The following is an 18,420-nucleotide window of genomic DNA, read 5'->3' on the forward strand; positions in this document are numbered from 1 at the left end:
TGAAAACCCCAATGGCATGATGGCACCAACTAGAAAACCAGGTTAAACAACCAGCATCTCCAAAAACTAGTTGAGAGACCTTTCCCCCCTTTCCCACCTATGTAGAGGGAGCAGCTAACACCTCTAGGTTTTGAAAAAAGCCAAGTCGTCTCCATGCCCCACCTCTGTGCCCTGCCAAAGGAGGTCAGGCTGGCTGACATTGTGCTGCCTAAGCAGCAGAGCCCACAGATGAGGTATCGAGTGTCACCCACAGCCAACAGCAGTGGCTCGGCTGCTGCCTCAAGACAAATCAAAACCTTTAAACACACACAAAAAAAGTCAGCTGCTTTTCTGAACAGAAGTAACATGGCCATTTGCCACTGCTCTGTATCAGCTTTAAACCCTTTGGAAGAGTTCCAGATAGATAAACCGTTTTTACTAAAAATGAAAGGCGTTTCAGCTAAAGATGCCTGAACACTGAAATGACTGTTTTTGGTTGAGAGTCAAGGCTCCCAACACAGTATGTCATACTTCCTGATGGGACTGTGGACACAAAAGAATCTGTTAAAAATGGAGTATGTTTTTAGTCCCATTTCCAAAGTAAACGCAACTCCTGTAATCACACAGGCTCCTCTCAACAACTTTTAAACATGTTGTCAGCTTCCACTAAGCTCACCAGTGAGAGAGAGCAGAGGGTTCAGGTGTAATTAAGTTTCCACAAGTTATGTAAAATCAATGGCTAAGTACTGAAGGGAGACCAAAATTGGTGATCTCACTGAAGAAGGGGCAGGCAAAACACGATCATTATATATCCCGCCTGGAAGCAGCTGCCTGACGACCAGCACACACATCCCGGCAGCCAACTGGGACACAACTGCAACCGAGAGGGGAGCTGAGGATCTTAAGGACATCAGTCCACAGGAATCCAGGCTTTGTTAGTAACACTGCTCGGAGAACTTTCTTATTGAACATCACAAAACAATTAGTCTTTTGTGCAAAAGCTCTGAAAAATGTAACCATTAGGAATACAGACATTTTACATCTCATTTTGAGAGCTTGTTGTGTGCTTTCAGCTGTCTGGTCCTCATCAGCTTCAGCGGGCTAAAGAGTGGGCAATGGGCATGAACATCTTTGTAGAAGTGCAGTAACTGATGGAACAAGAACTACCAGTAGGCTGCATTTTCATTTACAGTAATGGGTTCACAGCTATGCACCTCACACTTTTTGGTGACCCAACACCTCAATACTGTACCAAATCTTAATATGTAACACTGGGAAAACATCAAGTCTTTGGATGAGCATTTGTTGCTCAATATTATGTTTTAGAAATTCAACTAGTCACTGAAACAGACTTGTATCAAAGCTGGCATTTCCCTGAAGCTTAAAATGTCAGTAACAGATAGACTGACTTATGTCCCTTACACCAACTTGAACAACTGTAAAACTTACGCACTCAGAGTGGAGTTTTTCTATTTTCCCCACCAGTACCTTGTCTTGGCATAGGTCTTGCTACATTCAGGACAATAATAATACACTTAAATCAACATCAAGCGTCTTGGAAAAACTTCCCAACTTCAAATTTTTTGGGATGACAGAAACTACCTCTATTCTGTCCAGAAAAACTTTGACTCACATCACAGCTGGGATCCTTACACTCACTGCAGTTTCCTACTGCAATCTCACTGTTTTCACACAGACAAGACCAGAAGCAAAGACTGCAATATAAAATTCTCTCCACCAAATTAGATGAATTTTCTACCAAAACATGCATCCTCGAAGAAGGTTACCAAATGTAAAACTGCACAAAAAACATCAGCTACAGTCCATGACAGTCACCACAGAGCAGCAGCCTTGGAAAATTGAACTTTTGATTTTTAAAAATCACTCTTGAATTTTGCCCCTATATGTAACAGACCTCACTGGAGGGATTTAGGCAGTAAGGAGCAAGGAAGTTTAGAAATGAACCTTACTCCTTTTAGTCTTAATTAGATGCAAAAAGGTATCTAAATTTGGTTCCAGGCATTAATGACAAAATTTCAAAATACAATCAAGTAAGTTGAGCAGGTGTTCTGAATCTTAAGACAAACTCAATGTTAACAGCCCTTCAAACATTATTTCTTGTCTATCTATGACTGGAATTTAACAATTCTTTATACATAATGTTCTTACCCATTCAGATTCTGAAACATGTAAAACTAGAAGTACTATACAGGCTTGCTTTTTTCAAATCATACTGTTTTGACAATGAAATTAAAATAGTTTTTACTAGCTAAATACAAATCGTGTTGAAACTTACACTGGTTTGCAAATTGCAGAATACTTCTAGTAAATAGCAGCTTTTCCAAGTATTTACTAAAAATCAAAAGCACTACAAACAATCTGAACTTTGAGCCTAAACTATGCAGTGCTGCCCCTTTAACACGGTTGTTTAGCAGTGCTCCACAGTTTGACATCAGTTGATAATCCTAAATATAGCTGTGCCTTAAGTCCCCCCCACAGTTCCCAACCCAGACAAAGCCAGCTCCATGACTCACAGCCTGACACAGGCCAAACAACCCTCACAACACTTCTGCAATTTCATCCGAGGCACGAAATGACATCAAAATTTCGGGAAAATATTTAGAAAATAAGTCATTAAAACACAGCCTTTGTTAACAGTCTCTTGACTTTTTAACCTTCCCGTTTGTTAAGACAGGATTGTGATTCTCTGTGAATCACGTTCCCTCAGTGGGGTTATGTGCAAAAACGACTCCAAGTTGGTCTTCCCCACTCAGACTCCCGTGCCCTCAGTGCAACCCCTCGCTGCTTTTTCTGAACTCCTTGAAGCAGCTTTGGTAACAGCACACAATGGGAGCAAAGCAGAAACATCCAAAGGAATAAATGAAGGCTTCTGTGACTAGCTCAAATGTAAAAGTTGGGGCATTTCACAGCCACAGACGGTATTTATTGTAAGGATGCTGTGTATTACAGGCACCAGGGTTACTACAGAGTAAGAGGAATATTTGCACACGCCAGGTGTGAAAGCAGGTATCCTGCTCCTCTCCCCTTACCCAGAGGCCTGGCTGCCATTAGGAAGTGCTCCAGCAGGAATTTACACCACGCTCAAGTAAACTGCCCTCACAGATTAGTGGTTTTGCATAAACAATGCCAGTTAAAAGAAGAGCTTTCTCGTTTGCTTAGGCTGTGGTTAACTGAAATATTCTCATACAGTTTTACTTTACTGACACGGGATAACTAAGGTAATACAAAGTAAAAGCAGAGGTAGAATAACAGATAGAAATACAGAGAGAAAGGTGGGATAGAAAGGGAAAAGAAGAGGTTAACACTCAGATTTGGGCTGGGGAGCTTAGGGGGAAAAGGGTCAATTTCAGAGCCACGTTAACACTCCAAAAACAGCTGGGGGAGGTCCAGCCTAATTTCTACAGTCCAGCCATTACTCTGAGCAGAAGGCAATTAGTGTAGCCATGAAAGTTAAAGAAATATTCAGAAAGGAGCTCTTTTCTCATATAAAACAGTAGTTTTTCTCAGGACAAAAGAAGTGTCGAAAAAAGAGAAGCTGAACAAGACGTTTTCATGGCAAAGGCTTTACTTAACACTACACTGCCTCTGAAACCAGTAAAATTCCAAGTTGAGCTAATAAGTAGGAACCATGCTGACTGCAGATTTTTGGCTCTCAGACTACTCGGTGAGATTAATTTAATTTAGAGTCAAAACATTTGTAGATTTTCTGCATGAAGAAATTTACAATAAAAAACCATAATCCAAAGTTTTCACTACACTGACAGTACTGTGAATCCATATGAGACCGTCACCCAAAGCTGAAATAGCAGCACGTTTTGTATTGTATGAAAAACAGTGCCCTCTGGCTTCACATTAAATGCGAGTAAGAAAACAGTTTAAGAATAAAACAAGTTAGCTGGTTCCTATAACCAGTTCTTGTAAAGAAACATGGAAAATTACATGACAATTCTCTAAGTACCCTAATTTGTCAAGGAGATGACTCAGATGGCCTGAATATTGAGATATTTGATGCACAAAATATAATCCTTATTAGACAGTTGAACATGTGTTTCAAGAAACTAAAACCCAGTGAAAAAGAGAAAACCACTAAATTTGTTCTTCAGAACTGTTTTGTTTACAGGATAGTTGTTTAAAGTATAAAGATGGTAAAAGCCTTATTCAATCAAATCCACATAAAGGAGTTCCAATTTTGCAGAACCTTAGAAAGGATTTTAAACAAACAGAGAAGGTAAGATATTAAAGAGAATTGTAAATTTTTTATTGCTAAAACACACATATACAGAGCAACTTCCTGATGTACTGAAGCTGAAAGAGGAAAGGTTTAAAAGAAAATGCTCAGAAGTGAAGAACTATGCAAAAGTAGTGACAAACTAGATTTAACTAACAAAGCCTGCACAGCTTAGAAAAAACATGTTATTTATCCATCACTTCAGGGCACAGAGAGGGTAACATTTTGAGACAACCAAACCGATTTTTAGACCCAAGTTTCTCCTCCCCTGCCCAAAGTGTTACACATGGTATATTTCAAGCAGTGATAATATTTTCTATCATAAATACAATTATTTGAGGTATTTAGGTTGTGCTGGGAGGAGTACAGTGTCCTGTTCCAGACTGCAAAGGATAAAGAAGCTGGACTGTCTCTGAGGCCTAACAAGAGAGAAGCTGTGTTAGCAACAGACGTGCACACCCATGTGAAATACATCTCTATGATAAACAGTGATTATCCACATGGATAACTTTATGATTTAATGTCATTTTCACAGCCTTCTGTACCTTTGCAATTGCACACTTGAGTAAAAGTCTGGCCTAAATGACACCTACAAGGCAGCATTCCAGTTATTTTATTTAGTTACCTGTCCCCAAGTATACTATGATTTGATACTGACAAACGTCTACATTTCACAACTACCTTTCAGTACATTAACGGACTACCAGTGCAATGAAGCTGCAACTTAACTCATCTGTTAGAAATTGAAGTTTATCTGCCAAAAACAGATAAAGGAATAATAGCCAGATGATTAAAGGTACACACATCTTTTCAGAGATGTCATGATTTGATTTTCATACACCACCGCAGTAGCAAGAGATATATTTTCCATAAATAACACTGCAAAATGCTAGATCCTTTTAGAAAATAATTTCTTTTCTGCATTGGTAATTGGACACATTCCTAAACAGATTTGATTTATGGTGTCTTTTTCATGTCTGAGTGACTATACATGAATTTACATGCAGAAAGGCATGTATTTTCAAACTCATTTTTGCTTAAAGCAATTATTTTGCACCTATTTCTGAAATGACACTGAATATTTTCAGTTTGAATTTTAGAAAACCTATGGTCACATTAAATAAAGGAAATGTTCCTTCACAATAGGTTTCTGAAAGTTTGAGCTCTACAGCAACAACTTCTGCAAAGGCAATTCTCTAGCATATTTAATTCAGAAGAAAATCCTAATGCCATTTTGTACAGGGGGATAAAAGGTTCAATTACACAGTCTAAATACAGAGCCTTGTTAAATCAGGTAATTCACACCTCTGTTAAAAATAAGTCTCAGATACTAACTCCTCAAGCAAGGCCTGTTTGCTGAATCTCTTGAATATTTACTCTAATGCCCTTATGTCCCAAACTGATGTTTCCCACTCTTGATAAAGCATTTCATAGCTGCCCTTATAGGCAGGATTTTCTTAGAAATGGAATGTTATTAATTTTGCGTACAAAACTGAAGTCACTGTGGTTCTTCTATTATATATCCTCATTCAGTAAAGGATACAAAAGTCTCTTCAGAGACTTTCCACCAATCAAGTTAGATGGTTTCCCTTAGAACCACATCAGAGGAAAGGAGGGAGCGAACAGCTACACTACAGACACCTATTAAAAAATGCTGACATTCCAGTTTTAAACAGGATACTGACTTTAAAAAAATACAAGACAGCAAAAAAAAAAAAAAAAAAAAAAGCACGCTCCAAGCAAATTTATAAGCAGACTGAGAGCTATAGCATTCAGGCTCTTCAAATGAAAATATGAGGTCATTTCCCCAAATGACCACTGAGGTATCTCTGTGTGCTGTAAAAAATCCCAAATGCAACACTGCAGATGTGAGCTCAGCAAATCATCTCAAAAGATTTCTCTTGCCATTCTACATGGATGATATTAACTACTTGAACTTCTTCTATTCATACACTATTGGAAAAGAGGTTCATTAGCCAAGTAATAAATACGGCTATTTCTGTAGATAACTGTTCTCACTTTATTTTTACATGCACTTCCATAGAGGGAGAGACTGAAAATAGTACACTGATGCTGACTTAAAGACAGTAAGTGTGAAATACTGAGGGAAATCCTTATCTTTTCATTTTAGAGACTTGCAAAATTACACCATCCAACCACTCACAGAAGATTTGGAGATTTTGGAGATAAGCCAGGTAGTATCTGTGACCTAAACGCACAGTCATCTACAGAAAGGCTGAGTAACACCTGCCCAGGGGCAGTGACTACAGAAGTCAATTGTCCACTCTGACACAAGAGGAGTCAGGCCCCTCTAACACTGGCCCTGAATTCTGAACAATGAACAGCAGTGTGATAATAGGCATTGGACAAATTTGAACTCTCAGGGCCAAGAATCACTTTGCAATAAACACTGGGGTGATAAACAGACAACTGCCTGCACCTCAGACACTGTGCCCACTCTATTTCTAGCTGTTTATATAAAGTGTCTGCAGAGCATGTGCCTGCTGCTGTGCTCTGAGCTCCTTCAAGCAGCAGTGGTATGAAATTGTCTTGATTCTTGTTAGTCCCACTGCTGCTGCCCACAGGCACAGAAGCAGCAGCAACCAACACCGACAAGTCTGGGCAGTTTTCCTCCTGGTATCATTTGGGAAACCTCAAGCATCAGCAATTAGCTGTCTGCATACAAACCCCAAAGAATGAGGAGTGCTTGCCTCACATTCAGGAAATTATATAGAAATCTAATTTCCATTCACACAAAAGCTCAGCTTTTACAGATCATAAAAACTAAAAATTGCTATAAAACAACATTGAATGTTTCATTGCTTCCTCCCCTTTCCTCAAAAACTTAATAATTTGCTCTTTTTTTGACATCATAATCCAACAAGGGTCAAAAGCAAATTTACAGACATTGTTGGGTATTGTAACTTTAGCTTGAATAGTCCTACACACTTCAAATTTTTAAATATGATTTAAAAATCCCTTGTATTTTAGTGGCAACACTAAACACATTTTTAAGATCTCATAATCAACTGCTGAAAATTAGAGCAGAGAACATTCCAGAAGCACTAGAGAATTTAGAAGTGTTTCTCTTCAGAAAGGATTACTACACTTATGATTTCCTTTTATAGTCTTAATAAGCTTCAGACAAAAAAAAACCCAGAAAAAATACAGATACTCAAAAAGCAATTTAAATTCTCAAAAAAACCCCCCCAAAAATCAACCAAAAAGACCTACCAAAAAAACCACAAAACAAAAAGGGCTTTATAAGGAAACTATTAACCATCCAAAGTATCCTTTAAAAAAAAAATACAGCTGAGTTAATAAAAACACATGTCAGTACTGTAACTCTGACCTAAGACATGGCATATTTTTTTCCTCTCAAGTGATACTTTGATATTGATTTGAAAACAAGGTAATGAATCACTGATTTGTTTTGCAATAAGTTTGTCAAGTCAAAGCCCCCAAAATAAACCACATGAAATGGTAAGGCAAACAGGGCAAAGGAAACCCAGCAGATGATCAGCAAAATACACTTCTAATTTCATTTGATGCTAGTTCATTAGCTGTGCACTATATCATGTTATGTTGCCCTCCAAGCAATACAAATTTCCCAGCCTGCCATGCTAGAAGCACACAGAGCGATGAGGAGGAACTCCAAAGGGACTAAATCCACTATGGCAAAAATAGAGTTAAAGAAAATGGTTTCGGTTTCCAGCTCTGAAAGAGGCCAAACAACTGATTAACTATTATGTCTTTAGCTCAAAGAAACAACTTGAACATATTCAATTTTTTCAACAATTTAATTATTTATAAAACACTAACTGGGTAGGAAAATAATATCAATACTATGGTGGTCAGGTAAATGCAACAGTACATAGAGATTAAATGTCATTCAACAACAAAATCCATTCAATTATATACCTTTTCCTCAATAGTGCTGCATTACTAAAAACAAGTTTTAATGGCTATTTTTAGCCTTAGAAGGCTATTTTATAGACGCTATAAGATGGCAGTTAGAGATAAAAATTGTAAGTATTCCAAACCTGAAGACAAAGGTTTGAGTTTTCTTTGTTTCATTCAGTATTTTGGGCTAATTTCAGCAATATTCTGGAGGAAGACTGCCCTCCTGTGTTCACCGACCACAGCAGGCTGGGATGAGACAGCCCCTGCAGCTGGAATCACTTCAAACTGGCGATTTTTTCTTTTTTAAATAATCACATTACTGATTCAGAGAGTGAAATTAGCCCACCAAATGTTTGCACAGAAATGCAAGGCTGGTGAACAGCAGGCCTGTTCCTAGGGCTCTCACAGAAGGTGGTAATGCCTGCTAGCTGGCACCAGGCCTAGAAAGCCATTCTGGGCCTTTAAAATGGCATTGCTGCTTGCAGCTGCTCTTTGCTCTTAACAGAGGCTGCTTATTAAAAGCTCCTAAATTGTTCAATGAAGTCCTAAAGGAATAAAATGCTTGTTAGACACCTTGTAATGAGGTTAGCTGTACTCCTCCACACCAGCTCATCATGCTACTGCAAACTCCACAACACCTATCTTCAGAAAGGGACCAAACAATCCAGAGGTATGAATCCATCATCACCCACATTTCCTGTGCCACACTGTTCCCATGTCAGTAACCCTTCAGTGTTTTACAAATAATAAAAACATGAAAGAACACTGTATGGCAAAAGTAGCATTTTAGAAATGGAAACACCAAGGTACACAACAGTGTGTCATGTAGGAAGTCTGACAGTGAGCTGGCAACAGGAGGGACTTCCAGATTCCTGTTTTTAACAATGTAATTTGGTACGTTAAAAAACAAAATGCTAATTTGGTAGAGCACTTGTTATTCACATAGCTAACTGCATTAGAAAACGTTCAGGAAATCATCTAGCCTCCTATGAGCCCTACAATAAAACACTACAAATCTAGTGGCAAGGGAAAAGCTTTGCTTTTAACAGTATTCAACAAGACACAAAAAGCACTTCAATAGTTCTATAGGCAGCTCTAAGAAAAATCTAGGTTTTGAACACTAGCAAACACAAGTCCATTGTTACGGTATTGTGGATAAAAAAGCAGCACACAGATCAATAATTCTGAACTCATGTGTGTGCATGCACCACATGCCTTGAGACAAATTTTATTCCCATTAACAAAAATTTATCACTGAATGATCCTTCAATTATTCATTCAGGACAAACATGAAACTGAGCCAATTTTTTTAAAATCCCACAATTATTCACTTACACAAGTACCTAAACCAGTGTTTTCAAAAATGTGTGCTGGTTTTTATACCAGCACTTGTTTACATTACTTAGAGATGGTAATCAATATCCAGTATGGGAATCCTAAACCATTCATCTGTGCATGATAAAAACAAACACTACCTCTTTTCCTCGTTTTCTTAAATACTCTTTTACACTACCTCCAACAACCCTTTTTTTGCAGAGAACAAAAAAAAAAGGCATTTTGTTTTCAATTACAGGACAGCAACAAGAAAAAAAAAAAAAAAAAGGGAGGGAGAAAAAAGGAAGCTATTATTCCATGCATCTGGAGGGCATGCACTTGTTAAATCTTTACTTATGAGCCCAGATTACTTTTTCCTCACATACTGCCTTATGTTTTTTCCTTTGTCACTTTGAGGATCACTCAGTTCTTTCAACAGTCTTTAACCACAAGAATTTCCCAACAATTGTTACAAAGTGATGCTTTTCCTGTAATTGTACTTTTTCTTTGACTGGTTCAAGCAAATAAATAAAGTAAATAAATAAATAAATAAATGTATTTATATACATAAAGGGAGAGAGATTCTTGCATGGGAACAAACAAATCAACCATCCCATCTTCTTGCATTCCCCTTAATTCAAGACTTTATTAATAGTTCAAAACACTTACTGGTGTGAGAGTTTTAATTTAGACTAAATATTCTTAACATAGAAACAGAATTGAAATGATTTAAAACTTGCATATAATAATCTCTTTTGTCGAGCTTTCAACACTGTTTCAATTTAAGTTACTGTTTTGCCTCCTTGTAAACAAGCAACATCTTTTTTCTTTCATGAAAAGACCTAGTAAGTGCTGCTTCCCCACAACTTTCATTAACAAAAAAAAATTAAGAAGAAAAATTGTTTATGGTAGCGTTAATTCTTCTATTTGTGTACCTGCATTATCAGTCTCTACAGCTTGTTAAACAATACTTAACACTACTTAGCAAACAGAAGGTCTTACATACAACATCCAAACTAAATCAATTAATGCATTCTAACTGAAGCACTTCTAATTTTCCCCTTTAGAAGAGAAGCCAAGCACTAATAAGAAGAGTGATAATCAAATTAAAGACCGATGGATTTCACACTACAGCCAGGGGTCACCTCTTGTCAAATACACCACCTCTGGAGATGTCAGCATGGCAGCAGGAACCACCAGTGCTACTGATATTCCCAAGAGAAGTGTCCCAAGCAAGAACCTAAGCCACTATAATGCTCACTAAATTAAGAAGCGAAAACCCCTGGATAGCCAGATGATTGTCTACATCAAGAGCTCCTTTCTCTGTCATATTTTTGCTGTATGAAAGACAAGCCTTTAAGAAGCATGGGACAGTTGGAGTAGCTTCCTATTTGCACAGATGATTTTATGGAAATGAAGGCGTTGATTTTAGTGTCACTAAGCAAAAAGATCTGTCAAGCAGGCTTTGGAACATAACATCTAAGTACCATTTCTTCCCTAAAAGTTCTAGAGGGACAGTATTGTCAAAACAGCATATAGTGTCCAAGGTCTACACCTATGGTACTCAGGCAGTTTTCTAAAAAGAGAGCACTGAGATGTCTTGGAATCAAAATCAATTATTTTGAGATAGGGATTTGGATGGTACACATAATTGTCACATTTAATGTCTGCAAGTACAGAGTACTCCTATATTTGGAATTTAAGCACGGCTCTGGTACACCAGGTTAGAATATAGAGCAGAACACTGTTTCTGTTAAGATAACAAGGCCTCAGCCCAAGTGAAGCTGGTACAGAAGTTGATATGGCCCTGAGGTCAGGACAGAGTGACACAGAGACAGCCAGCACTGCAATGAGGACATGCAGGTGGACCACTGGCAAGAGCAGGGTCTCAGTCCCACAACTCTCAGAGCTGATGCCCACGGGGAGGTTTGAATTCAGCAGCTGCACACCTTGGAAAGGCATGTGACGTGACAGAGGAAGAGAAGCCATCCCTGAAACAGTGCACCAAGGCACATGATTGATTTCTGGACCAGTACTTCAACATTTTTCCCAATTAAGCCTCAAGATACCTTCATGGCCCACTGCAATGACTCTCAAGTTTTTCATTCAGCAATTTCAACTCAATACAAGTGCCACTGGGGAGCCGAGGGCACATGTCTAATCTAGTATAACCTTATCTGCTGCTCCAGTAACTGGATTCTCCTCCTGCAAGGTCTCTGTTCACTCAAAGGAGCACAAAGCACACCCTTGCAGTGCCAGTTAAAAAGTGAAATTTCCTCTCTGCTGGCACAGGACATCAGACAGAGGTGCAAGTGGGGAAAAAGGCGACAAATAAAAAGATGAAAAGTAAGACAGTCCTCTTCTCAGAGGGCACTTTGTTCACATCCTCCCTTTTAGTTCTCAGAGAAAACAACAGTCCTTCTAAACTACAGATTTTACAAACTGGGTGTATTTGTCTAAGACAAGGATTTTATTATTTTCATGGAATAGTCTGACAAATAATTTTAAAAAGAAGATTTGTAACAAAGCCTTGATTACCCTTGGTCCCCAAGAACTTTTTGTTTTCAACCATATTTCAGCTCCTACTCAAGGCCTACAAAAACGCTTTTTGTAGTCACAAATTTGCAAAGAAAAATTCTGAATTAGCAACAGCTATATGGAAGGGGCTCTATTTGGTATTTGCCATATTACTTGAAAATGACATACTGCTTAAAGCTTTTTGACAAATACTTTTGGCAAAACAGTCCAGCTGCAAACTTGCAACACAAATTAACCAATGCAAAACATTTTGTCTCTCCGAACTTTCAGGAACTCAAAATAATACCAGAAAATAACTTCCCAAAATTTCCAGAATGGCTCCAAATACTAGACAAAGGACACAGTCGCTTTTTCCAGCTTGATGTTCTTGACTTCTCTTTGTCACAGCTTTGCAGCTCAAACACACTATGCTTCACTGCCTTTTCTGCTTGGGGTGTTCTGCAATCTCAAATTTTCATCAATTAAAAGGAAATTAGTATTTTAAGGAAATATTAATTGAGCAGAAGGAATAAGAGATTAAATCTTCCCATCTTCAGTAAAAAACCTCTGTATCAAGCTGTGTCTTTGATCACTAAGCCTTTGCATAAACCAGCATAAAGGATAAAAAGGCTGCTTACTTGGACCAAGCAGATCCTCCCTTGTAAAAAACAACATATAAATAATAACAAAAAACCCCAAAACCTCATGAAAAAATCTGATAGAATCTATATCATGAGTCTTAAAGTGGAAATAGGCAGTCATGATTAACTGTGTATTCCTTATGGTAATAACTTAATTATACAGAGTGAAACCACAGAGCTTTCAGAAAAGCTTCCTTAATTTACTGGATAATCCACAAGCAATTTCCTTATATGGCTGGAGAGAAATCACTGCTGTGTGCACTAAAGCTGGAAGACAAATGGCCTTACAAACAGAAATCACTGTTGCTAACTGGAATAATCAAAATCTTGCATCACCATTGTTACACATTCCTTTCATGTAAATGCACTGCATTTTCTTCTGAGTGTGATAAACCATCATCAAATCATTACACAACTTACTGAATTTATGTAAATTAACAGTGCAGCCTTACAGGAAAATGGGAGAAACAAAAGAAAGGCATTTAAGATTTTTAGTCTAAAAAAAAAAATCTTTAAAATTACATCAGATGTAAAAACCCAACATACAGACTTGAGCTTATCTGCTTCAGGTAAAAATGAAGACTTGCTTTGTGTGATCACTTTACAATGATGTGATGATAAAAGATGAAATAGCAAATATAGTCTGGCTAAGATTGACTGTGAATTCTGATCTGAAAATTCTAATGAATTCTTCAACATATGACCATTTAGAACTCTTATTACTCAAGTAAACTGCTTTTCTTTATGGAAAAGTTAGACCTTTATGGAAAAGAAGGGCAGCTCAGCACTAGACTACCAATAAATTCTAGTAGAATTTGATGGTTACGAAAACCTTTCTTAAAACTTGGTCAAACTCTTAACACTGAAGACAAAACAAAATTCTCATAATGTATTTTTTCTCTGCTGGAGGCAGCTCTAGGAGTATTTAGTGTTTGCTATGCACTTGAAAGACCACACCCTTTCATTTTTACTGCAAAGTGTTTTGGGATGGGTTTCTCTATTTCTTCCCAACTCTTAATCATTTTTTGAAGTAAACAGACCATACACTTAATATATTTTCACACACTCACTCACACAGTTATACACACACACTCAAGCACATTCGCCATTTTCATACCGCAAATGGTCAACTACAATCAGACTACAGTAAGACATCATTCAGCATTTTAAAATCTCAAGCTTCCAAACAAAAGTAATTCAGCTGCTTATGTTCTGAATGCTAGGCCCATGATAAAACAGAAAAAGCATGGTTAGCTGCCTAAATATAAAAATTTCAACCCTCACAGTGTACACCTATCTTTCATTTACTATGTATATACAGCATAAATGTCTAGAAATTGGGCAGTACTCATTCTAAAGCAAAGCAGGTCAGAATCTGGCACAGAAGAGCATAACTCAATGATTGGGTTGACTTTTACAACTTTGTCCATGGAGAAAGTGAAAAAATTGCCACAGCCATAAAAGAAGTAATTTTTAGCACCAGGGTTCAAACAGACCCATAAATAAAACTACACTCATCCACATCAGTAGAAAAGCCATATTAAAGAATTTCCACTGTTGGGAAAATATTATAAATAATCCTTGCAATCTATGAAATATGAGAATTTACTACTGCCTTCGGCAATTCCTGGCAGCAATACTTACCTGGCAATCATCCAACACTAAGATAACAGGCTAATGTAATCCCTACTCTTCTCCTATTCAAAGTGTACAGAAATCCCAATTTAATTAGACTGCCTTCCTTTTTTGCACATGCAACATGCTTAAAAATATTCATGGATTTAAGTTTTCTTACTTCTTAATCACATCACACCAATTTCAGTGTAGTTTGGACAATATAAGGATTCAGGGTCTAGAAAATTAAATCCTAGTTCCTACCCAGGACATTTCCTGCAGGGACTTCTTCAAGATCTTCAAGCTCTCTTCCCATAAGCAAGTAGAGGTTCTCCAAAGTGCAGCACGTCATATGAGGGACTGCTGGCAGATCATCTGTGGCAGAGCATTGGGATGACAGCTACAAAGAGCACAAAACCAGCATTTGGATATCTTTCACTTAGCTCTGACAAAAACTTCTTCTATAAAACCTCTTTGCATTCCAAAGCGAAAAAATACAATCTAAAGCATTTTCATCTCAAACTTTAGATGTTAGAAACCAACATACACTCCCAAAAATCTAGACTAGAGGCAAACACGTGAATGTTACCAAGAAGATAAAAAATAATGCTTTCTTTGGCAAATTTGAGGTGTTTACTCTTTCTACCTCGCTTTTCATTATCACTGAAAAAACAAATGTTTTGAAGTAAATTCAAAAGTAATGAACTTCTTTGATCAGAATCTCAAAGTATTTAACACCAGTTTTTCCCAATACTATTGCAGGCTTTCTGATCCTAAAGTAACTGGTTTTTCCTTCACTTTTTTTTAAACAAAATACACACATACTGGATTTATCGTTAGTTAATATAACACTGTACTTAAAACTCTTTTGGAAATGTTACGATTTATAATGACTTTACAGACACAATGAGCTTTTAGCACAGTTACCTACATTACTTTGATATTTTTTGGAATTATTCACTTCAACTCTTTATCTCTTTTGAGGGAGACACATGGAAGAAGTTAAGTCATCAGCGTTTCAAAAGAATTCCAAGTTATCGCAACAGTTCACAGTCACCTCTTACCTTATGCAAAGACTCAGCAGGATCATATTTTGGTCCCAGAACAAAGATTTTCTGCCCTCTTTTCACCACGCCACTGAACACTCTGGCAAAAGCAATGAAATACTCCTTGTTGTCTGCTTCCTGTTTCACTGCCTTTGAGGTTATGCTGTCTTGGCCAGTGAGCTGCTGCTCTTCACCTAACCAGTCAGAAAAAATATATTAAGTATAAAACCACTTTCTGCCTCATCATCTGCAGGAAATATATATATATATATATATATTGTATTGTCACTACTGTGTGGCAAATCACAGAATTGTTCCAGTTAAAACAGACCTTTAAGATCCCGAAGCCCAACCCAGCACTGGTAAGTCCACCACAAACCCACATTCTTTAGTGTAACATGTTTTAAATACCTCCAGGGGCAGTGACTCAGTGACTTCCCTGGGCAGTCTCTTCTAGTGCTTTATAATTCTGGTCAAGAAATTTTTCCTCTAAACCTTTCCTGGCACAATCTGAGGACTTTTCCTCTTGTCCTACCACTTGTTACTTGAGAGAAAAGACCAACCCCCACAACTGTTACCCGTAACCCAGTCCTGTTGGTCACACCCTGCTTTTGTACCAATTCTGGCTATTCGGCACTGAAAGCTACTCAGTTTCTGGCAGAGCATCTCCTTGAAGCATCACGTCCTTTCAATAACTCTAAGTACCAAGATGAAGCACATTCTCAGGCCAAGGAACAACAATCTATGGCACTATTTCACCATTTACGAACTTCCAAATCCCTCCCCACTCTTAGTTCAGTTTTATGTAGTGTCCTTTGGACTGGAATGTGGATGATTCACAATGTGGATTTGTAAAGTGCCCTCAGCAATGCCAAGACACTACTATTAAACATTTTCCTACAAAAACAGGTATCAAGGTACCACACACCTTTGGTATCACCAGCGTTCCCCAATACTTCAGGTGAATTTTCACTTGGGGGCTTTTCTGACAGCTCCTTCCCTTGACTTGCTGCCAATTTTTCTGCGTGCCTTCTTTTGGCAAGTTCACGCCGATGAGCAATTTCTTCTTGAGTTAATGGCCTACATTGTATTTAAAACATCAGTATGTGGTAATGTCATTTATTTTAAAAAAAATTAAATAACAGTAATTAGAATACTATATTTGACACAAGCAAAAACTTATGCAACTCATTGGGGAACTTTTGTTTCCCAATACTATGATTTTTAAGTCGGCTAAAATTAGCAAACTCTTCCTCTACCATATTTAGACTTTTATTTTTCTTCCAAATACACAGAGATCAAATACTGTCATTTTTAATTACTTGTGCTATCTTTATTACTTTAAGAAAATCTATACAGCAAGTGCTCAAATGCAGGGGAAAGTCTTTGCTTGTTAAAGCTCCCTTTCATAAAGTGAATAAGACCATTAAGGCAAAAGATTTAAAACTGACAACAGCAACAAAAAATAATTTTAATAGTCTGATGCACCCATCTATTCACTGGTACACCCTGCCTTAAAGCAAAGTGCTTCAAAGTATGATTCAGAACAATAAATAATAAAAGATAAAGAACATTAGCAACATTCTTATGTAAGGCAATATAAAGAGACTTGGTTTGTCAATGCAAGCATTTTGAACACCAAAGTGATATTCATTACACACATATGAAATCTTTCAGCATTGCTCAAAACTGTTCATTTAATTTTTAAATCTGGCCCTAAATAAAAATACATGATATGATGTTATCTTCTAATTTAATGATTTTAAAGATAGAAAATAAATTCAGATACTAGTCATCTTCTCTTTTCAGTTATTATTCTGTTTCCATTAATTTCCCATGTAAATGAGGGGAACCTAATCATTACAGATACTTCTATGAATAATCTATTCTGTTTACTAATTTCAGTATTAACAAATTCCCAAGTAATAGGCTGTTATAATCTTAACTTATAAGGAGAAGAAATAATGATGTAGACATAATTTTTTTAACAGAATTGGAATGCTTTCATGTTGGTTTTTTTTTTTTTTGTTTTTTTTTTTTTTTGTTTTTTTTTTTTTGCACTGGGAGCTATGGACATATATATTGCTTTCCAGCATTAATAAATTTCCAAAATAGTAACCAATGTATTTTTTATATTATATTAGTATTATTAATGACATTCTAGCTCCAGAGAAGGAACAGAAATCTTTCTATCATAAAAATATGCATTTCTAGAACACAACTGAACAAACTCATCACCAAGTCTTAGACCTTGACTTCAGCCGAAGAAAGTGAACAAAATCCCACAGCAAAACCTCACCTACATGATTTGTCTGCATTTGCTCACATGACAGATACAAAATCAACAGCCCTTAATGTTAACATGGTCTAGGATTTTTTCAGTCAACTTCATCAAGCATACAGCATTAAAACAAAAAGTGCCTCATTAGTGGTAGTTTTAGCTTGTTAAGTAGCCTTGGACAAGTCACTTCCTCTCTTCAACCTCCACACTTACAAACACAGGTCAAGATTTCCTGAACAGCAACAGCAGTAATGAATGATAAGAGGAAGAAAACCACAGGAAGCACTACAGCAGTAGAGTAATTTTTGTTTACAGAAGAACCATATAAATACGGTCTCTACCAAAAAAAAAAAAGCACAAAAAATGGACTTATATCAACTATTGCACACTTTGAAAGAAGGAAAAACCCTGTTAATCACAGGTCAAAGGTTTTATGTGCTGTCAGTAGAAAGAGTTACTGGACAACTACTCTGCTCTTTACTGGTTTAATTAGGGACAGGAAGTCTTGAACAGATTAGATGGCTGAGACCAACTCACTGCCAGTAAGATTTTTATTTATATCGTAATCAGGATGGTTTTCTGCATATAACACCTTCTGCAGAGACTTAATTTAAAAAATGAGACACTTCATTAATCAAAATTCTTCATAGAACTTGAAGAAATCACTTGGAACAGTTGCTTATCTTGAACCCAAATGTTCCATTTGAAAGAGTAAGAAAATTCTACATAAGATAAAAATCTCTCTAAAAATTACCTAAAAGAGGCCCCCAGGATAAAATGTCAGAATCTGAAGCACAGACTTTTGGAACTCAGAATCTGGGACAGACACACTGCATGTTATAGAAATGGAGAATGCAAGACAAAAATCACAACTTC

General features: G+C 37.1%; 1 protein-coding gene across 1 annotated transcript in view; it reads right to left on the reverse strand.

Moving 5' to 3' along the window:
• EFL1 (elongation factor like GTPase 1) overlaps window positions 1-18,420 on the reverse strand; it is a 64,015-nt gene that overhangs the window by 29,668 nt on the left and 15,927 nt on the right. The window contains exons 13-15 of the mRNA XM_066328346.1: window positions 16,192-16,343; window positions 15,282-15,457; window positions 14,482-14,617 (exon numbers count right to left, since the gene is read on the reverse strand). Coding sequence (XP_066184443.1) covers window positions 14,482-14,617; window positions 15,282-15,457; window positions 16,192-16,343 — 464 coding nt within the window. The remainder of the gene's footprint in view (window positions 1-14,481; window positions 14,618-15,281; window positions 15,458-16,191; window positions 16,344-18,420) is intronic.

The sequence above is a fragment of the Sylvia atricapilla genome, chromosome 13 (assembly GCF_009819655.1).
Source record: "Sylvia atricapilla isolate bSylAtr1 chromosome 13, bSylAtr1.pri, whole genome shotgun sequence".
Taxonomy (NCBI): Eukaryota; Metazoa; Chordata; class Aves; order Passeriformes; family Sylviidae; genus Sylvia; species Sylvia atricapilla.